General features: G+C 39.6%; 1 protein-coding gene across 1 annotated transcript in view; it reads right to left on the bottom strand.

Moving 5' to 3' along the window:
- Window positions 1-22,968, bottom strand: part of SPIDR (scaffold protein involved in DNA repair) — a 201,673-nt gene that overhangs the window by 173,252 nt on the left and 5,453 nt on the right. The window contains exons 2-5 of the mRNA XM_030445278.1: window positions 20,447-20,602; window positions 19,355-19,433; window positions 17,737-17,922; window positions 14,975-15,132 (exon numbers count right to left, since the gene is read on the bottom strand). Of these exons, the coding sequence (XP_030301138.1) occupies window positions 14,975-15,132; window positions 17,737-17,922; window positions 19,355-19,433; window positions 20,447-20,602 (579 nt within the window). The remainder of the gene's footprint in view (window positions 1-14,974; window positions 15,133-17,736; window positions 17,923-19,354; window positions 19,434-20,446; window positions 20,603-22,968) is intronic.

Raw genomic sequence — 22,968 nt, 5'->3', positions numbered from 1 at the left:
CTTAGGATTGGGGAGGGTGTATGTGTTTTCTTTTTCAAAAGCTAGTGCAGATTGACGTATTTTTCTAAAAACACACACATATACTTGTAGTACTGACCACATTTTAACCACAGTAACAATGTCATACAACCCATCAGGCTTCTGGATTCCACAGTTTCACAATATCAAAACAGATAGGTATTCACATCTTATCTAAATAAAATTCCAAGTCAGTGTGCTCAGTCTTAATTTTGTTCTCACTTTGTGTTAATTCCTTTATATCCATAACTATCACCTTCTTCAGTTCTCTGCTTCCATTTCATTATGCACTGTTCTGCCTTAGTTTGGCTTCTGTGTGGTTTTTAAGAATTTCAGGAAGCATTGGTTTTCCAGAATACAATTTCCTCTCTTTACAACGCTGCATAGTTAAGCTCATAAAACCAAACAAAAGGATTCCTTTGTAACTTTTTCCAGCATTGTTTGTTTATATTTCTATGCATGCAATTAGTGCAATTTTATCTAGCAAGAATTAAATTAAAGCATTCTTTTTAGAAACTGAATATACTGGGACCAGTGCCTGCCAGAGAGACTGAGGCACCAGGTATGAAGTTTCAGTTTCACTAAATATAAGTAACCTGGCAGATTCACTCTGCATTTTAGATGTAAACAGCAAGCCCAAACTTCCTTTTGCTTTAATCACATAAACATTGGCTTAAGGCCACATAAGATAATATGCTAACCAGGCTCTGGAAGCTGAGGACTTCAATGCACAATAAAGTAGCAATTAAAAAATTGTGGAGATCAAGGAAACAAAGTTAGAACAGCAAGAACTGGTCAGGCCAGAGACCTGTTGAACTCAGCATCCTATCTGGGACAGTGGCCTGTCTCAGATGCATAAAACAAGGAAGTTGCACCAAGCAAGTGAATACTTCTTCCATTATAAGCTCCTCCACAGTGAAGTGATTTGCAACTTCAGGACTTCCCCAGGGAGCATCATTCAACTTATAAGCTTAATGGATTTTTCAACAAAACAAAACAAAGAAAAAAAAAAAAAAACAACAAAAAAAACCCCTCAACAAGTCCTGTCCAATCACTTCTAAACCAAAATTTGTGGAAGTGTGATATATAGTGTGATATACAGTACAATTTCTTAACTTTTATAATGTCAGCAAAGAAAGTAATTAGCAGAGACTACAGACAGGTCCCCAGCCATAGGTTCCCAATCAAGTCATCGTGGTTTATTATTGCTACACCACCCAAAGAACCCTTAAAAAAGTTAAGGAGTGTTATGTTGAGACTTGTACCAAAAAATGCAAAAAAGAAGTGGTGCCCTCTCTTTAGTGACACTGTGTCAGCTAAAGAGCCTGAGCAGTGAAGTGCATTTTTAAAAAGTCATAGTGCTGGAAAGAAAAAGACAATGAAATATACTTTTCTTGCAGTTAAACCCTACAACACTACCAACATTCAAGGATTGCCTACAGGAAACTCCATTCATTCATTCATTCATTCCAGGAAAACACATAAGCTACATTATATTAATCTTCTTTTTTCTAACTGGAGCATAGTGCTGCAAAGAAGCAGTTGGAGAGCTTTTTACAATCTGCTGGCTACAAATCTCATAAAAATTAAATCCATTTGCTATTCTCCAGCTTAAAATATGCATGGTAACAAAGCAACAGAAATTAGTATTCAGTGGTTTCTTAAATCATCTCTCCCTGCTCAAAATGTGAAAATAAGCCACCACATATTATATCACTACTAGTCTTACTTTTCCAGTTTCATGATGAGGACAAGGATCATTACTGTTTCAAAGATGAGTGATTATTTTCTACATTATTATTATTATTGACTATTCAAAGTGTCTGGAGCATGCAAGACAGATAGAAAACTCTCACCATCACTTTCCATAATGCTTACAAATTAATTGATGGCAACTGAGTAACAGTGAATTAGCATGAAAACTATGCAATTTGTGTGCAAAGAATTAAAAAAGTTTTGCTTCTTCACAACCGAATTTCTGAAGTCATGATCCACAAGCAACTCCTTCATTAAACATGCAGAAATGCAACCGGAGAATGCTTAAGGCAGTTGCAAAGTTACACATACAACAAAAAAACAAGTGAAGTGCTCTATAATATCATAGTACAACTTCCTGTTTTTCTCTTAAATCTGTCATTCTTGTCTTTAAATAGTGAACTGCACTCCACAAGTGTGGCACAGAAGTTCTGTTGCCTTCTAACACTATGTAAAATCATGTTCTAACTTTCCTTTCCACCATTTCTCCAGTTGTTTCCTTCCCCATAGCTCCCAACACAATGAACTATGATGATCTTAACTAACTTAAATATTTATAAACACTCACATCCACAATAAATATTTATAAACTCCATCCACAAGAGGAACCCAGGTGATATGTGCACTGTTTTTCACTTTAACTCATATACAAAAGTGATTAATCAACTCAGCAACTTCATTATCAACAAAAGTGATGCATTCACCTTTTTTTGTAATTATGATGGGGTTTTTGGGTTTTTTGTTGTTAGTTTTTGTTGGGTTTTTTTTAATGTACAAGAAATCAAAACAGATATTTTCCTGGACCTGGTTCCTCCTCTGATTTTATTAGATTACTAGATTTAAGAAGTCATCAATATGTTTAGGAACCATTTATCTAAAATGCTAAAGAAAAGAATTCTCTGCCCTGTTCTCTTGCTTAACTACTTAGCTATTTTTCCCCTCCACAATCCCTGTGGTTTTAAAAATAAAACATTCTTACAGAAAAGCAATCAAAGAATCTTTAAACTGTAATGTAAACTGCAAATCAAAACTAATGCAAAATACAGCTCTACTCTTTGCATGGAGAAAAATGTGAAAAATGAAACTCAAGTGCATCTAAAGGTTAAAAAGTAGATGGGAATAATAACCCACTTGCATTTTTTTTTCAGATTTGTTTCTTATAAAAACATTGATTTTGTTGTTGTTTGAGCTGACAATTTTATAATGTGCTGTCTAGCTCATGGCTTTTTAGCTGTATGAGTGTGGCAATTATGTCCTATTTTATTTCCTTGTCCTAAGTTTGTACTACTATTCTAACCCTTTGAAAAGTCTGTGTAACGTGATATTTTTTAAACCTTCCCACATAAATTGTGTAAGAGAACAATACATCTCCACACCTCCTCCTCCTCCAATAACTACAGGCTGAGGCTGATGGCAAAGGTTCTTGGTGCAAAGAGCCTTCTTTTCAAAACCAGTAAGTAAATGCCATACAGAAGATTCTTATATCCTCCCAAACCACCACAAGTATCTTGCATTATAAGGGATGAGCCTCTTGAGTCCTGTCAAGGAGGAGCACACGGGGCAAAGCTCACCATTGGTGAGGTTTCCCAGTATGCAGCTGTGTAATCTGGTTTTACAAGCAGCTCTGTCTGTTACATTACTGTCAGTAACACTGTTAATTCTTTTCTCTGTATGTGTCTGCAAAGAAGAAAGGAAATAGGATGCTTTATGTACCACTGACACAACTCAAGAGCCTTTTATTTAATTCTCTCTTAAAACACATAAAGCATTATTATTAGATTGAGGTATCCACCTTCATCAAACATCTGGAGACCATAACCTTGAATTGGTTCAGACAGAGATTAAGGTAGCTACCAAGGGATAAAAGTCACAAAGTGTCTCAGATTTAATAATCTCAATGCAACTTCTGGCTCAGAAAGCACATAAACCGGAACAGAGATCTCTTTCTCCCACTGCACAACATCAGTCTTACACTTTTCTCCTGATACTATTATAATTCAGGACCTGAGCTATATGAAACTTCCAACATAATCATCATGTGTCAGTTTATGAACAGCAATATTTATTACTTTAGCATTATACATCTATTTCCAACTTTAGTCCACACCATTATACATTCATACATTTGGATACATGCTCTAGTAGGGAGGTGCAATTACCCTGCTTACCCCAAAAATAAAGTTCAGTATTGTGGGTTTATACAATTTAATCTTTTTATACTGCTAGCTATATTGCTTTCCCATTCCAATAGATCCTGAAGTGTTTTGTATCCTAGACAAATCACTTACTACTGGAACATACCAGATTCACAATGAAACTCAGCTATGCCAATGTTTTGGTTTTTTTTTTCTTAGCCATAAAAATGAAAGATTTCAATTTAGAAAGAAACAAACCAAAACAAACTCAAACTTATGTCTGCGTTTCTCCCTCACCCATCAAGCAAGATAAAGAAACTTAAGTCTGTGAAGCCTGTCACCACCTCACTCCAGAGATGCTAAATGCTTCTCTAGGCAAGTCTAGCTACAGCCATCACCATCTACAAAATCTATGCTTCTCTCCATCCCCATGTCTCTTCAGAAAGCTTTATTAAAAACATGAGGTAAGTAGAAACTCAACACCCTGCAGAAGCCACACAGAGCAGCAGGTGGTAGAGAACTAGAGCTACAAAGGGCACGCACTGCATTGCACTAACTGGAGATCCATCTGCAGCATCATGTTTTGCTATGTGACTTCTCAATTGTTCTGAAGAGAAAGCACCCAGGGTGGCAATAGAAAGAGGACAAAATCCATAGAGACTGAAAAGCCCACAGCACACAGACAACGGGACAGCTGTAGGAGAATTAGCAAGGATAACCTCTAGCCCTTTACTTCTGTCTCCAACAATGATTAATGTCAGATGTTTTGGGAAGAGTTTAAAACAGGACAAGCATGTGGCAATGCTCCCACAAACAGTCTCTGTGGCTTTAACCAGAGGCAAGATCTTCATATTTTACAGATTTGTCTTCCATGAGTTTGTCTGCTTGGTTTTGAACTCACCTAATGCTTCAGCATCCATGCCATCCTGTGCAAGGAGCTCCACAGCTCATATGGTGGCATCAACAAACTCCTTTTTTAATGTAAAATCAACCTTATCATTCACATTATGTCTCCTGGCTTTATAGAGTACCCAGAAATTTAATTTACTCCTTCCTAACTATTTGTGATCCATCACTTTCTTTCATGTCCTCTCTACAGAACTCTCTGAGGCTAAAGGTTTCTATGCTACAGAATATATTCTCACGAAGCATACATCCCATAGATCTGATTACGTCCCAATTTACTCTGAAGCTTTACTAGTTCCACTGCACCTTTTTTTTTTTTTTGGGGAATGAGAGGGTCAAAAGAACTATCCATGACTACATTTTACGTGCAAACTTAGTGGTTTTTTAAAATTTCAGCGTTTTTAGCAGCTTTTCAGAATATTTAAACCCCAACTCAAACTTAGACCCTATTCATCCATTAATACTTTATGGCAGGATGAAGCTGCACTACCCATGTTTGCCTTCACAAGCAGACACTTCCAGTCTGCTTTTCTTACTTAGCTTCAACGCTCCCCTCCCCATGCAGAGGAAGGTGTCAAGGTGTCTGTAAAATACCAACAAACCATTCCCTCTCAGAAGCATCAAACTTCCCAGCAGCCCTACTGGGATTCCTACAGAACTGGAGAACAAGGCTTTCCTCCTCTGAGAAAAGTATAGAAAGGCAGAGAAATAAGAGTCATCAGGTGCAGAAGATTGGAGGCTGCCACCACAACAGTGCTGCACTGGTGAGACCATTGATTTGAGCAGCTGCCACAGCCACCACTTCTGGAGAGTCACAACCAGCTAAGAGTATTTGGTGGCACAGAACTAAATAGCAGGTATTAGGCAAGAGAGAACCAGTGAGACTGAGCAATGACCAGGTGAGGGTGAATGGGGACAAGTGAATGAAACAGTGACTGTGCTGGGAAGAGGAGACAGAGTGGGAGGAGAAGGACTGAGACTGAGTCAAAAAGTATGCCACCATGCTGGGATGGAGCAGTGAATCAACAGCCAGGTGCAACAGATTCTTCATGTGTCCAAGATGTGGGAATAATAAAGTGGGGCTGAAGCAGTGAGTAGTGGCAGATATTGTATGGAATAAAAACTTCCGAGCATATTTCTAGAGACCAAGGACAGACAAAGACAAAACCATCAAGTAGCCAAGGCTGCTGCCTTGGTCTGAACAGAAATAGTAATACACTACAGATTAAAAAAAAAAAAAAAGCAGAAGAAAACAAAAAGCAGGGGAGCAGAGTTGTAAGCAGCTGGCACATAGAGGAGAGTGTGCTAACAGCTTCCTGCAGAGCAGGCAAAATCCTTTTTAACATGTTAGAGTTACAGAGTTTGAGCCCATTGCTACAGATTGTCTCCCCAGAAAGGGTTAACAAGTCACCACAATTATTAGTCTGGAATGTAAGTGTCCTGATAACAAAAGAACTGTAAAGCTGAATAGTCATCTACAGATGATTCAGAAGTTTGTATAGAAACTGTTTATCACAAAGCAAGAGCAACAAAACATGCCACAGACCCTGCCAAACTGGATATGAGAGACATTAGGATTTCACCCCACCCTAGTGCCATCTCAGTGTCCCCAGTAAAGTCAATTCCCCCATACAAAAAAAGTTCCCACCTCCAAATTTCTTAAGGTTTATTATAAACAGTCTCAGTTCTAGTACATCTGTCCTGCCCCCATTTGCTTCTGTCTCATCTATCCAACACATTTCCACATTGTGATGGGAGACAGGAACAAACATCCTATTCCCCATATTATACCACCAAACTGCAATCTTGCCAAGCAAAAGATACAGTGGTGTGACATTAAAAAAAAAAAAAAATCCAAGAAACTAAACACCCACAAAGCTGCTTTCTTCCAAGTGAGATAAAAACAAGGACAAATACACAAGAGATTCATCTGATAAACAAGAGAAACAATGGAAAAGCCTCAAGTTATTTAAAAAACTCTGAAGTTAGTTTAAAACAGTTTCTAAACTTTGGCCTTCCTGTGTTTTCCAAAGTATTCTACATTTATTTCCAGATCTTCACAATTCAGTAGATTCTACAGAGAGCCAGTATACACTAACCCTTGCCACCAAAGGAACAGCTCTGCTTTGATGAAGTGACAATAAACTCATAAGAAGATGGTGCCTAAATACAGTATAATTAAATAATTTTGTACATTTCATGCTTTACTTGTTCTCCCATGAACTTGATAACCTTTAGACATTCCAATGTCTTATTTTCACTTCGTCGCCATTCTATATGCAGTATTTCAAATGCATTTTTGTCTTACTCCTACTGCTGCCACAACCCCCTGACTAGTAAGGCTCACCTGTGAAAAGATGCAAGCTGCCGCTGCTCTAGGTACCTTAATGGACAAGAAATGCTCTTTTCATCACTGGATGCAACAAACATGTCTGGCAGTAAAAAAAAAAAGAACAGACTTGCCTGATGGGTAACAGAATCATCCACTTAAAAGAGCATAAGGTTACTTATAAAACAAAAGTGAAAACCTACAAGACCATTAAAACAAAGGCTTTTTGAAAACTCAAGCCATTAGCCAATCTACTCTGTTCAGGTCTCCTTTCAGAACCACAGGATCAATAAAGCACATTTATAAAAAAAAAATTAAGACTGGTCCTACGTATTCCACTAAAACTTCTGCCATTTCCTTCAAAAAGGACTTGAAACAAATTCAAACCAACCCTTCAATCTGTCCTGAGATAAATCTTTAGGAATCAGTTTGGAAGACAAAGTTAGACAAAGTTAAGAGTGAGTATAGAGGGTGAAGATGATCATAGGGCTGGACCACCTCTCCTACTAAAACAGGCTGAGAGAATTGGGATTGTTCAGCCTACAGAAGAGGAGGCTGCAGGGAGACCTTACAACAGCTTTCCAGTACCTGAAGGGGGCTAAAGGAAAGCTGGGGAGGGACTTTTTACAGGGGACTGTAGCAATAGGATGAGGGGGAATGGCTTTTAACTGGAAGAGAGTAGATTCAGGACAGGCATTAGGAAGAAATTCATTACTGTGAGGATGGTGAGACCCTGGAATGGGCCCAGAGAAATTGTGGCTGCCCCTCCCTGGCTGGGTGTTCAAGACCAGGTTGGATGGGGCTTTGAGCCACAAGGTCTAGTGGGAGGTGTCCCTGCCCCATGGCAGGGGGGTTTGAACTAGATGATCTTTAAGGCTACTTCCAACACAAACTCTTCTAACACTGTCCTCACTGCTCTCTGCAGAGCACAAACCTATTAGCAAATCATCTATTATGACAAACAACAGAGAGCCTCATCAGAAGAAGGGGAACAAGTAAAACAAAAGCCTTCAGCTTCCTGTTAATGCTGTTAGCTCCTTTGGCTTTATCCCATCACTCCTTTCAGAGGAGAGCACTGCCATCCTGCAGACCTCTTGTGCTGTAGCACCAGGCAGGCCACCAATGGGAGACAGATGAGACTCTTTTCTTTACTTTACCTCTTGACATGGAGGTGAAGGCCCTGACAAGGCAAACATGGATTGCTTTGCTTCTACCTCAGTACTCCTGAAGACCTCTGTGGTGTTGTGAAGACAGCCACACTGCTGAGAGGTGCCAGGCTTGAGGAAACACAGATGCCTCCTGTGGCATGTCGTCCCTAGAAAACTTGAATCTTGTTTAAAACACCAGGCACAGGAGGAAAGGAGTGGGGGAAGACAGCAAAGAGAGAAGCATTTGATACATGGATGCCAAGACTGCAGTGCTGTCAGCTGTCTTTAAAGTTGTTGCTCTCCAGAGCTGAGCAAGAAAGAATACAGGGCTCATCTGAAGTCTTAAGTTAAACAAAGCAGAGGGGCTGGATTAGCATGCACAAACAGCCCAGTGCTTGAAACAACATAAAAATACAGTCTGGGAATGACAGCACAAGGCAGGAAGGTCTAAAGTCTGTTTATGTAACTGTGGTAGCTCCTGTGATCTATCAGATTTTGTACACCCAGCATGTGGTGCACATGGGTCTCATTTCCACTTGGTTGATGAAGCATCCAGGGAATTTCACAAACTAAGAGCAAAGAAGTGCAGCTGTCCCAGGGACACTCTGGATCCCTATAAGAGCAGACACACACATATATGCAAGCACCTGTAAGTATGGCAACTGTCATGGCCACCAGAGATATCCAACACTTTTACACCACTGAAAATGTGCATCATTCTTGAGGAGGGATATTAAGGCAATTCAGCTACACTGTAATTTGAACTCTTGTCTCAGAATTACAAAGAGTCATCCCAAGATACTTTAAACCTCAAAGCAAGGAACATCTGAATCAGTTAGGCATTAATTGAACTAGTATCTTCAATCCTGATTTAAAATTAGTGGGGTGATTGCTTAACTGAAGACTTAAGAGAAGCTAGTTATAATACAAATAGCCACAGCTTCCCCAGAGACATGCTGTTTCCTATCCCAATAATCTGGGCAATCGTGGAAATAGAAAGCTGAGAAGGCAACTGTTGTCTGTGACCAAGGAAAAAAGCTTCAACACTTTATTTATGGATCAGAAGATGTAGAAACATCCTTGCAGGTGTAGCATAAGGCAAGCTAGCACAGAAGTTCAGTTTTGTCTAGTAATGCAGGTATAAATGATTCCACCTTGCTGATATGAAGATAAAAGACATCTGTTTCAGTACAACTATTGACTTGCAGTCTTTTGATTAATAGGACTTGTCTAAAAAGTCCACCAGAAGAGCCCTGCTAGAAGACACCAGTACTACCTGGAAAAGTTAGGTTCTAGTTTTTGGGGAGACAGTGGGGAGACAGTCAGGGAAGGAAGGAGGATGTTGTCCAGACTGGTTATGCTTTCTCCATCCTTATGTTTTTCAAGATCCAATTGGATAAAGCCCTAAGCAACCTCGTCTGACTTCACACCTGAGCCTTCTTTTTGCAGGTTTAATTGAAGATGTTTTGAAGTCCCTTCCGACCTGAATTATTCAATGAAGTACATATTTAGAAATTATAGTAAGCTTGTAAGTATTTTTGTATATATTCTAATAAGCTTCCTTTGGTAATGGACTGACAAAAATAAGTGCTTGCAATAACATGGTCGTATTATTACCCTTTATCAGTGTTAAGTCATCAGTCTGACACGATGACACAAATTCCATTTGCCATAATAATGATTCCCTACCTTGAGATAACCTATTTTAAATTCTGTTACACAACAATAGTTCTAGACTCAATTCTAATTACGAAGTCCGTGATCATTACAATTACCACTATAATGGTTCAAGAGGGCAAGGACATAAAAGCAGGTCCAGAAATAACAGCAAAATCTTGGCCTGCTCACCTTTTAAGTGATATCTTCAGAATTTTACTAGGTATGTTGAATCCCCTTCGATGTAATACCACAGGACAGAGATTGGGTTGCTTTTTTTAAAGCAAACTTAAGACAGCAATAAATCCATGAACTAAGCAAATGAGTGAACCTTAATTCTAACAGATGAGAAGGCCGTAGATAAAAGACAGTATACCTGTACATACCTGTGCACAGGAAGGACTTGGACCTCTCAAATGATGTATTCTTTACTCAGGGAAAACCCAAAAATTAACTGTTTGCACAGCATTACAGCAACTTTTGCAAAAGACTCAACGTGATCCCACGAGATCGCCTGCTGTCAGCACACACAGACAGCAGCACAGCAGAGAGCTGAGAACACAGTGGGGATCCATTTAACAGATATTTGAAATATATAACACATGGAAATTTGATTTTTCAGTTGTCTGCCACCATACAGCAAAATACTTTGGGAATATTACTGTTCTATACATGTTTAAAGGAAACAAACAGTTAATCCTGTGGGTTTTTAATGGATTTTCAGCCAAATTAGCAGATAAAATCAGCAGACAAGCTTATTAGTATGCTCTGTGATAAAAAGGATCTGCTATAACCAGTTAAGCTTTATTAATGCTGCATGGGAAGTAAAGAAGTCTATCTAATTGCTACACATTAGCAATATAAAGGGCAAAAAAATTATCCTCACACCATTTCAGAATAAATCTCACTTGCCTTGCATATAAAGCAAGCAAATCTGGCTACTCACTAGAAAATGATAAGTAGATGTAATACACAGGACAGAAAGAAAAGACCATACTGTGTACAATTCCAAAATGATACATGCCATAAAAACTCTGGTCTACTTTAAGGGGTTAAGTTACAGAAAGTGTTTTAAGGAGGGATCTGATTATGGGAGATGACATTACTCAGGTCCAGAGAAAGTTCCCAGTCTAGGAGGCAATATGGCAGGAGACACAGATTCACCTACAAGAGCACCAGATTTCATTTACTCACTAGCACCCTAGAAGTTGAAAATAATTCAGAGATGACTACTTTGTATAGAACATGGAACTTCAGCTCATGAGACAAGGTCTCTGCAAAAAGTCAGGCAAAAAGTAGTGATTACCAATGAATAAAAATGTGCTAAATCAATTTTCAGGTGATTCCATGGTGCTCTCCTGAAAAGCAGGTATACTGAAAAATTAAGATTAATGGTTAATTTTTATTTTAGCACCAGCCTCCAAGAAGAAGATAAACTAGGCATCTACCACAGGCAACTGAAAGCTGAGAAAGTCTCAGAATAAAAACATCTGGGACCAGACCTTTCCAGATCTTTGTCTTGCATTACTTCAAGCAAAAGTCCAACCAGTTACAGGTCAAAGGAAAGTTAACAATTAAAAAATAACTCTCCCATGCCCTAGAAATATACAAAGGAAAGTAAAGCATGACCATGTCATATCTTGCACGCGTTTTCTTCAAAAATTGTGAATTGAACTGAAACCAAAAATTAGCTAACAGCTGCTCACCACAAGACCAGCTTCAGCTTGCCTTCCTCATTATCCTCTGTCAAGCAGCTCTACACGTCAGAGGTGGATGGTTGATAAGAAAGACACAGCAGAGGGACTTAGCACATAAACTCAACCAGGACTGCAGCTCTACACCCTAGAGATAAGGAACAGTTTTATCATCATAACAAAACAATACATGAAGTCGTGTTATGTAGCTAATTATCACTAAATAGAAGTAAGCTTCAAATTAGATTTACTGGTACGTAAGGGGGTAAAAAAAAAAAGATGTAAAGTTACTAATCTTTAAAGATTTCCCATTAGAAACACTCCTACCATAGGGAAATGCTACCATAAAGATATTTTGGCAGTAATCCTAAGCCTCCAGAACCTCTTGGTATTTGGCAGATTTTTGAAGTGGGGTAGAATAAATTCCATGGTCTTTTGATTATCCACACACTGCATTAGGTTCCAGATATTTAGTAAATACCACAAAAATAATGATATGTCAACATTTGTCTTTTTTTCCTTCCTTCACCATGAAGTAGGCCACAAAAATTAACAGACCTTTTTAAAGAATAGTCATACAGCAAATGACCTCCTATAGTGAATGCTGCTTTTCTCTTCTCTCTTGGAAGCCTCTCAAACAGCTTGTCTCTAAATTTTTTCTAGGAAAGAACATATCCCAAGTAAAGCAAAACAAAGACTGCAACAGGCACAGCAATTACTAGGGGTTTTCCCTCTTGCATACACCAGATTTCCATTAGAAAGTTTAGTGGTGAGGCTGACCACCCATGACAACTCCCACTACATGGCACTCCAACTGGGAGAATGAAATCTGCAAAGGCATCCTTAGCTTCCCAGAGTAGCCATGTCTTTTATAGTGGCATAATTATCCTGGTTAGGGTTAAAAACTTTTTACTATAGCACAGTTGCATATGAAAAAGCTCTCTCATGAACACTTTTTACTAATACAGATGTGTCTCATAACATTTACCCAACTCTTCATCAACACGGTAAGTCATGCTGTTATAATAAAAGCAGATCAACTTGACTGCTTGCAAAAATCCCAGGTTTATGAAGACTGTGTTGTCTCTTCTGACACTGTCACTCAGGACTCAGTTCTTCAAAAACTTGAAAAATACTTGACTAACCCTTGCTGAGCTGCTCTGAACACAGCTCTCACATGCTGCCACAGCAGACAGCATGCTGCCATGTGTGATGTCCAGAGAGTACTGTGTCCAGCTCTGAGGTCCCCAACATAAGAGCACGAAGCTCTTGGAGCAAGTCCAGAGGAAGGCTGGAGCACCTCTCCTATGACAACAGGCTGTGAGAGTTGGGCTTGCTCTGCCTGGAGAAGAGAAGGCTCCAGGGAGACCTTACAACAGCTTTCCAGTATCTGAAGGGGGCTGCAAGAAAGGTGGGGAGGGACTTTTTACAAGGGCCTTTAGCAATAGGATGAGGGGGAATGGCTTTCAGCTGGAAGAGAGTAGATTCAGGCTGGGCATTAGGAAGAAATTAATTACTGTGAGGATGGTGAGACCCTGGAACGGGCTGCCCAGAGAAATTGTGGCTGCCCCCTCCCTGGCTGGGTGTTCAACACCAGGATGGATGTGTCTCCGAGTAACCTGTCTAGTGGGAGGTGTCCCTGCCCATGCGAGCCAGGGAGTTTGGAATTTGAAGGTCTTTATGGTCACTTCCAACCTAAGCCATTCCATGATTCACCCTCCAGCTGCAGCCAGGCAGCATCCTCTCTCCAAGTGGCAGCAAGACCCTGCTGTGACACCCACACACTGGGACACGGGGGACAGCAAAACCGTCACACTCCATTTTAATACAGAATCGATATATAATCAAAAGAAAGGCTTTATTCCTTTTCGGTAACAGCCTTCCTCGTCCACGTCTCTACCGCCGGCCGAACGTTGGCCCATTCCCCGCCCGCTCCGCAGGGGATAGCACAGCTCAGCCCGCCTGCCCGGGCCCCGCCGCCGACAGAGCCGCCGCCTGAGGGCCGCGGGAAGGGCTCACCGGGGCCGCGCAGCCCGGGCCTGGGGCGCCATCTGCCGGGGCTGCTCCGCCAGCGCCCGGAGCCGCCCGACGGAGCGGTGCCGTCAGCGGTCCAGTCCGCAGGATGAACGGACCGGGTGCCCTCAGCGGCCCAATTGCCTCGGGCGGTGCCAGGGCTGCCCGAGCAAAGCTTCCCGGGCCCTCCCTTCCGTCCAGCCGAGCCTCCCCTGCTGCCAGAGGACTGACTGCTGCACCTCGCCCTCTCGCTGGGTTTTTCTGAGAAGGGTCCGGAACCCTCCTCCGTCTCCTCCAGAGCCGGCAAACCCAGCAAACCCAGCCTGCCCCCCAGTTGCCAGCCCAGCCTGGCCCCCAGCCCCCCGGTCGGCAGCCGGCCCGTGGATGCAGCCGTCCGTCCGCCAGCACCAGAAGCCACGTTTTGATTTTGTCGAGAGCTGTGTCAGATCTCCGGTCTTAACGCAAGTAATTTCACGGTTAAGATTACAAATAAACATCAAAATTTCTCTTGTCTATTCTGAACTTGGCATGCATTCTTTATAAATAGTTACATTTTCTATAGTAAAAATAAAAATAAAATAAAATACTCTCAAATCTTTGCTGGTATGATTCACTATTTACTGCTGTCTCTTTCCTGAGGTCTTCAGTCCCTAATAATTAGTCCTTTATCTCATGGTTGGTCTCAGAACACTCTAGTCAAGAAACCTAGATTATATATAGTCAAGGTCTTAAAGTACTGAAGAGGAATAGCTAACAGCCTCACCACAAAACAGGAAATTTGGGTATCACCTTGCATCAGCCAGCAAGGGGCTGCAGAGAATCCCCATCACTGCACCTCTGGTAAGAAACATACCCACACAATCACCTTTTTGTACACACATTGAGATACCTGAAGAAATTCCACCTGAATGTAAACCAAAAAAACCTCTTGAACTGCAAAAGGGTGACTGAGCACTGGCACAGGTTGCTCAGAGAATTAGAGATACTCAAAACCCAGCCAGACACACCCCAGACGAAGCAGCTCTAGCTGACCCTGATTTGAGCAGAGGGGTTTGACTAGAGGACCTCCAGAGGTGCCTGCCCACCTCAGCCACCCCACGGTTCAGTGGCCATGCTACTGAGCTCCACATGTGGGGCACTACTTAGTTTTGAGGTTTGGCAGTCAGACAAAATGCCTTGAAATTCTCTTACACAGAATTCCTTCTGGAGAAGTGAAGTAAGCAAAACACTAATCTTTCTCCAAATTAAATGCAATCCGATATGAATACACTCCATAATTATATTAGAAACTTTTTTTTTTAACCTGAAACAGTTTCTTACCTTACAAAGTTCATCATTCTCCTCTTTGACAGGCTGGGAATTAAGATTTGTGCAGGAGTCTGAGTCTGATATCTCCAGTGAACCATCATCTTTTTCTGACCCATCACATCTATCAGTAGAATCACTATCCTTCTCCCAGTCAATGAACTCTGATTCACCTAAAATAAAAATATTTGTAGAAAAAATTCTTCTTAATTGCCATATATTATTCATAAACATGAAGTCAAACAAAATAACTCTACAATTATCACTCACATGGGAAGAAGTACAAAAACTTATTTTTTACATATGCTCAACTGATTTTTACATTTAACTACTTTGTGATTCCGATTCCTATAAAAGCTAAATCCTACTAGCAGACAGTAGAAGCTTCTGTGAGAAAAGATATAAAAATCACATTAAAAAATATTTCAAAGTACTGCCCATAGGGAGGCAGTATATTCACTGTTTTCTAGGTTAGTTATTATTACTTTTCCTAGGTTTTAGTTCCACGTTTTTTTTTTCCCTGTTACACTGAATTATCCAAGTGCATTTGTTCAGAATAAACCATTTTGAATAAGTATTGCAGTGACCTGGAACAGATGAAAATGTGGTGTAAATTAACACCTGCAATAAGTGGTAACCCCCACGGAGACATGTCCAAAGCCACCATGGCCAAATACATGGGTCTGCAAATCACACCTCTAAGCACATCAGACAGAGGATTGTTTAGGATAAAATGAAGAGAAACAGGCACAAGACATGAGTTTTTACAAAACAAAATAAAATCAAACAAACAAAACCCACAACAAAATGGCAATAAGCAAACCATCCTCATGAGCTGGTGGTGTTTAACGCAACTCAAAAAGTTTGCTCACACCTCCAAGAATCTCCTGAGGGCAATGGAAGACTGAGATTCCCCAGCAGCCCCACCACCCTTCAGGATCAAGTGCCACAAGGTACTGAGAGGAAGAATCTCATTGTATTTTGTATAAATGAGCAGTGGAGCAGGAGGAATTAAGGCTTTTTTCTTTCTTTTTTTTCTTCTTTCGTAAATGTCACATTTCTGATACTGAAAGAGTCAGGTAGGGGAGAGGCAGCATCTGCAGGACGGTCCAGGAATCTGTACAGATCCATGAAACTGTGGCAGGGACTTCTGGACTTGGCAATGCTACTCTACTGAATCATCAATTTCTTTACAGAACTTCCAAACTCTGAAGTCACCCAGACAAATAAACACACAGCTCTGCTGCTGGCTGCTTTTTCACATGTGTTTCTAACTACAAGAATGCTTCATCAAAATTATAAATGCAGACACTGGTGGCCAGGTGGCACAAAGAGGTCTCTCTTGAAGCTGTGTCAAGCTGCATGCAACTTATGACAGTAGGAAAAATTCCTTGAAACAATCTGTCTCATATTTTATTATCTTGTCATGCTCAAGTAATAACACTGTCTCAGAAGGTGAATTTCATGTCAATGAGTGTCAAGTTTAAAAAAACTTTCTCAACCATTATTCCCATACTGTATCTATATATGCATGTGTACAATTCTATAATTAGTGTACATGAGGGTTACTTGAAAAAGTATGGAAATTACAGTTCTCTTCCTCCCCTACTGCTTTCAATAACTGATTTCAGTATATTTTTGGGTTTAGAAGAAATACTGGAAATTATTGGATTTCCTCAGTACCTTCAAGCAGATATATAATGCCTCAGGCTTTCTTCATTTACATAGAGAAACCAAATTTTGCTCTCTTAGAAAAGTAAAAATAAGTCTGTGTATTATCCCTTAAAAATTACATAATTAAAGATTAAAACCTGCAAGATATACTTGCAGGAGACAAGTGTAATGGAATTGCAGGTTAGAAAGACCACTGGTGAGTATTGCATTGCAGTCTATAAAATGGACAGTCCTTCCGTTTAAAAAATAAGGAAAGAAAAGCACTAGGAATTAGATAAGATGAGCATCAGATATATCAATGACTGTGTTAAATCAATGACAAAAATGTGGATGCAAGAATCAACTCACAGCCATGTCTGAGGGCTTTGCCAGACATCCAGGATCTAAAGTCTACCTGTGACACATCAGATCTAGCTGAAGTATTACAAAGCTAACCTGATTTTTTTTTTTTGCAAGTAGTCACATTGAAAATATTCCCTAACAAATTCTAATGCAAATTAAACACATCCTATTTAACACTTATTTAATGGTGCACACAAATCTTTTGTCTTCAGCCCACTTTTTAATCACTTTCTCTCTGCTCTGTCATCCCTCTCTCCATGAATTAGAAAGTGAGTGCTAAGAACAACTCATGGCTGTTCATACCATATAGCCTATACCATAGGGAACACAGGGAATACTGTGTACTGAAATAAAAACCCACACACAAACCATGATGCTGTCTGCAGCTGCAAAGTCTGCCACATCTAGTCAGTCAATGCAGACAGCAGTATCACCAGCAGAGCAGAGTGGGCAGAGGAAGCTGTTCACAACCTCAGTGTCTGTACCACAGCACAGAGAAGGAAACAGTACAAATAAACTTTAATATATTGAAATGAGCTGACATACTTTACTCAATGTATAACCTGGTCAACTATGTTTCTTTAATAGAAGGTTTTAATTATTTGTACATATTTTATTCTAACAGTCCAGATGAAATTGATGAAAAAATACCAACTAATTTAACTGGAATAGGATCAGATCATGTCATTTTGTCACAATTTTCATTACAGCAACTGAAGCTGACAAAACATTTCTTGACCAATCTGCTTGTGTCAACTTACCTTCACTACTACTGTCCTCGAACAATAAATCATGTCTGCTAGGTGACCTCTCTGTTTTGGAAGTCTGATGGTTTTTGCTGTGTGGCCTCGGAAACAATGTTTTATTTTCATCATCTGAAAAATCGCTGCCACTAGAGGTCCATATTATGTCCTCAGCCTCCTCAGAGCCTGCAGCAGCAGCAGATTCTATTAAAAAGAATTGTAAAGTGTTAGATTGTTACACAATTATGATCTTGTTAAATTTAAAAATTGTTAAAGATTAAAATATACCTTTTTTGAATTGGAAAAAAACCACAAAAAAGTTCTGTCACCACGCATCAGAGACTAATACTGGAGCATTAACTCACACTCATTTCTTACACATACATGCACTATTTTCATTTTGGTTCTCTCTAATGAATACCAACACTTCATGTTATACAATGAGCCTATCAATCATTCCTTCAGCAGAGTAAGGGCAAGCAATGACTGTCTGACATGAAGCGTCCACATGTGCCCTTTCAAAATAGTAAGTGGTTTAAATACAAACTGTCCTTAGAATTTTGGGTTTGGGATTTCTCTGACTTTCTACAATGAAGAGCAAATGAAAAGAAGTATGCCATCAGTAGACACGACTTTTCAGTTTTGTCTTGAGAGAAAAAAATTCTGAACTTTTCAAGAGTAATGAAAAATTGCTGTTGAATTTTTGAAGTGAGACATCTACATTCAAAATACCTTTCTTCACCATTTTCAGTGACAAAAGCAAGAACAAAAGCGTTAATACTGAGCAGTGGAACACATAGAATCACCAATCGTAGGAAAGAAGGATTTTCTGCTTCCTATAACTACTTAAATTTTTTAGGTAAATGGGAAGATAAACAGTAACTGACAATTTGGAAACAGGGGGGAAAGCCCAGAACAGAGAAACAGGCGCGTATCTTGCAACACACAGAGGTTTTTCTGAGAAATCTGGAAAATCATAATTTTGAACCCCAAAATGTAGAGGAAAGATGCCCAGTAGGTCACTTACTGAACTTAAACAGAGGCAACACAGCTGCTGGAACAAGTAGAGCCAGTTCTTTCCCTTTCTTTACTTTCCTCTGGACTCAAAAAGGGAAAGAAATGGATGGAGTTGATAAATCCTCCTCCTCATCTTTATTATGCTTAGAGTTCTCTTTTTATCACAGTATTAAACAAATTCTGAAAGCAGGAGGTTCACAAAATTCTGTTTTTCTACCTGTTGGTCACACTTAAAAACTTGTTTTATCTCATGACTGCTTGTCTGTCTCCAGCAGAAGAGAGAATAATTTCACCTTCTGTCTATACAACTAAGAGTAATTTATTTTTTTTTCCATCCCCTTAAAAATTTGAGGAATTTAAATATCCTGTCCTGGCTAGAACACACACTATACAGAGCATCAGTGGTGCTTCCTTCACCTGTTCATGAGCAATACTTGAAATGTCTGCAGCTTCTCAGAATGTATTTCTGGCACTCCAGGTGAAAAGAGGAGCCCAGTAACATGAGCTTCTGACTACAAAAACAGAAGAAAGCAACCAGTATATTGAGCCAACATCTTCCTTGATAAAGGGCAAAACAAAGTGACAACCTTCTGACAACATTAACACAGAATAGTTATACCTGCTGCACTTTCAGCAGATCTTAACAGTGGTCCAAGATGCTTCTTAATCCTGGATTTCTTATCTGTAGGTCTCAGGGACTATATGAAGAAGAGGCAGAGAGACATTTAATCACCAAGGCTTTGAAGACAACTTTAACATATAGTTGTTATTCACCTACCACACCTTAGGATAAATAATTTGAAATTGTGCTACTATCTTCAACTAGACTGTGATATATTAAATGAGGTAATATAGCATGATAACAGTAATGTAAAAGCTGAATTTTTATTGCTTTAGAAAATATAAACTTACTGTGACTATGAAAGGAATCGCATATGACCTTGCAGAGAACAAGAGCCAGTATTTTTGGCATGAAAATGTCACTGTGGTCAGGAAGAGCACTGCTTAACGAAGTACGTGACCTATTCAAACATTACAGAAAGAAGCACTCAGTGGCCTCTGATTTTATTAAAACCCACAAGATATGCTACACTGCAGTACCAGAAGGAATAAAAAAGCAGCTTTGTTGAAGATGATTTTCAGCACAAAGCACTTCTCACTCAGAGCTGACTATCTCTGTTCATGACCAACAAGACCACCAAATAGACCAAAAATTATGCAGAATTTGATATATCATCCAAAAGAGTATCTGCACCAAGATCCACAAATGAAAGGTCATCTAAAAATCAGGATTTTCTCCAATGAATGCGGTGTTGTAAACATACTCTTTAGATCTAGCAAAAAAAAACTTCAGATGGAAACCAGAGTATTTTTGTTCCATATGTTTTAGGAATTGCAGTATTCCATCCCAAATGTAAAATTACTTTTGTATCCCTCAGTATATTACAGAAATTTTCCAAGGGGCAAGTGCTATCTAGAACATTAATATATTAAGGTATATATGCTCAGAAAATTACACTAACAAGTTAAGACAATGCCCTTATGTAACCTTGCATTCCATTTTTGTCTGCTCTGACAGTTAGAACAATATGCTGTTAACTGGGAAACAGCACAAAAAGGGCAACATCTTATAATTCAGTCAACCATGGACACTGGTTTAACTGTCAGCTTGCATCTCTTTCTTACACCATTAAATAAGCCAGCATTTTACCTCCAGCCTTGAAGTGCTCTGGAAACCATCCCCACACCTAAGCCACGCATTGGAAATCGAAGTAGCAGACACTGATGTCCTCACATTTGATTTTTTCAGCTGCAGGGGTGTCTCATCTGGGAAGGGTGTGCATTCTGCATTCCAAAATCGCTTCCGCTATGAGGAAAGACAAAGCCATTTCAAACAACCTGTACACATAATTCTTCTCAAGTGAAATTTACTTTATCTACCTTGCCTCTTTTGCTGAATACTTACAAATATAAATTTTTAATGAGCTGGGGAAAAAGTCTTGAATACTTGCAACCATTTCTTATGCAACACCATATTACAACTCCTATGTCTTGGGTAAAATTAATCTTTCATAAGTACACTACTTTATGTTAATCTAAGTTACATCTGTAGTACACATTAGCTGCACAGTGAAGCTGAAAATACTATCCTGAAAATGCTATCCTTAATACTATCCTGAAAAGTATAGGCTCAGTAAAATACCTTTTAACTAAATACTTCCTTCAAACTTGCATTTCATCTGACTGAGTTTTGTGTTATGGAGGAGATCAAACTAGATAATCACTACCCAACACTTCATTAAAACCCAACCAACCAAAAAAACCCTGACTCTAACAGCTTTAAGATTTACATTTGTTTTCACAACCATTTCCCTTGCATGGGATGCTGGAAGCCATTTGGCCTGTTAGATAAGCCACAAAACAGGATGCTGATTAGCACCCAGTGCTAATTTCATGCAATAGATTTTAATGTCTGAGAAGAGGTGAAGCTGAGAGAATTGTGTAGTATCATACCCAAAGTTTTTGTTAAAATTATACACCAGCCTGTCCATACAAATTGATCTTAAGCACAATAAGCATCTTGGCCACTCTACTACTGAAAGTCATCTTACATGTTGGCTGTACTATCTGCCTGAATGTCTTTCTTCTTTTGATATACTTTCTCAAGCAACTACAGTTCCTACCTGTATTTAAAAATCACTCCAACATCACATTAACCCATACATAAATTTTCAGACAGGCTGCACAATCAGAATTGTAACATAAACTCTAACATGGAAAAAAAAAACAAGCGCTTGGCAACTTATGTCTATTTTGTAACTGGTAATTATTTAATTGTGTTTCCTGTAGACTTTTTGAGTGCTCCCTAGAACAAATACATTCCAAAGCATACGGTGAGCAGCATCTTGGTTCATCCCTCAAGCCAGTCCTAATGTTGCATGGTGAGAAGACAGGGCAAAACAAGCAGACAAGTAAAACAAGGGCTTTTGCAGTTTACTCTGATGGCAGTTGACCTTGCTAAGAGCCTTTGCTAAAATTGCTTGGAGTATACACATTGCAAAGTAGCTATAAGAGGTCCTCATCACCAAAGTCAACATATCTCCATAACTGCTCCTGCTGATATATAAATTAGAAGAAGTACAACCTTGAATCTGCTGTAGTGGTAAATAAGGAAATTCACTTTAATAAGGGCATGATGTCAAGTAAGGAGTCTGTGGCAGTTTAAACAAGGGTTAACATTATTATACACTGCTTTTGCTGGTCAATTAAAAGCAGAAAACATGCAAAAAGAGAAAAAGCCACAAAAAATTCACAAAGAATTGCATAAAACAGGGTTCACAATATATTTCTATTTTTAGGAAGACCAATAAACATAGAACTAGAGAATTACTCTGTTAAAATTTCTCATCCAAGTTATTATAATAATTACATTTCCTGACAGAATCTCTGTTTCTCCATGCCATGTAATGCCACCAGAGCAAAGAGTACAACATAAGAGGCAGGGGACAAACAGCAGAATGTGGCAGCTGAGGTGTGGCCAGTGGTGCACAGCTGCCAAGATTTGGGAAGGGAACACCATATCAAAATGGGCAGGATAAAAGCTACATCTAAAGCTCCCCTCCCTAAGTAAGAATCAGGGTCCATATAGAAAGGGTACTGTTACAGTTGACAAAATGAAAAACGAAACAAAACCAAAAAACACCAAAACAGACTCGTATGAATAAAAAAAATATCAGTTTTATGCTTAGATGGTGCAGATGGTTATGCTTATATTTGCTTGTTAGACTGCAACGTGAAGTGGCACTGGGAGTGACTTTTAAACAGCCGGAATATTCCTTCAGAGAAACTAGAGAATCATGGCCGTGACAGGCAAAAAGGGAGTTTTAATAGTTAATGACTGTTAACAACAAAAGACTGTTACTTAATCCACTACTTTGCCAGCCTGGACAGAAGGCAGAGCTGCTCAAGTAATTCAGAGCAGCACTACAGGGATGTCTCAGTGCAGGTGGTCTCATGACAAACCAGAAGCAACTGGAGTCCCCTCTCCCTGGTGCCTCCTGACCATTGGGCACTCACCAGACTCCTTGCAGGCATAGTGACAAGGAACCAAACCAGCAGGAATCTCCTTTGGGAAGAAGCGTTAGCTATCTGCAGCTGGTGGAGCAGCAGATACAAGTGGGATTACTCCAGCAGCTGCTTGACACCATGTCAGCTTAATCACAACCTGGAGAG

Source organism: Calypte anna, chromosome 2, assembly GCF_003957555.1.
Source record: "Calypte anna isolate BGI_N300 chromosome 2, bCalAnn1_v1.p, whole genome shotgun sequence".
NCBI classification, from domain to species: Eukaryota; Metazoa; Chordata; class Aves; order Apodiformes; family Trochilidae; genus Calypte; species Calypte anna.
Note: the sequence above shows the minus strand (reverse complement) of the source record. Positions and strands in the feature narration are given on the sequence as shown.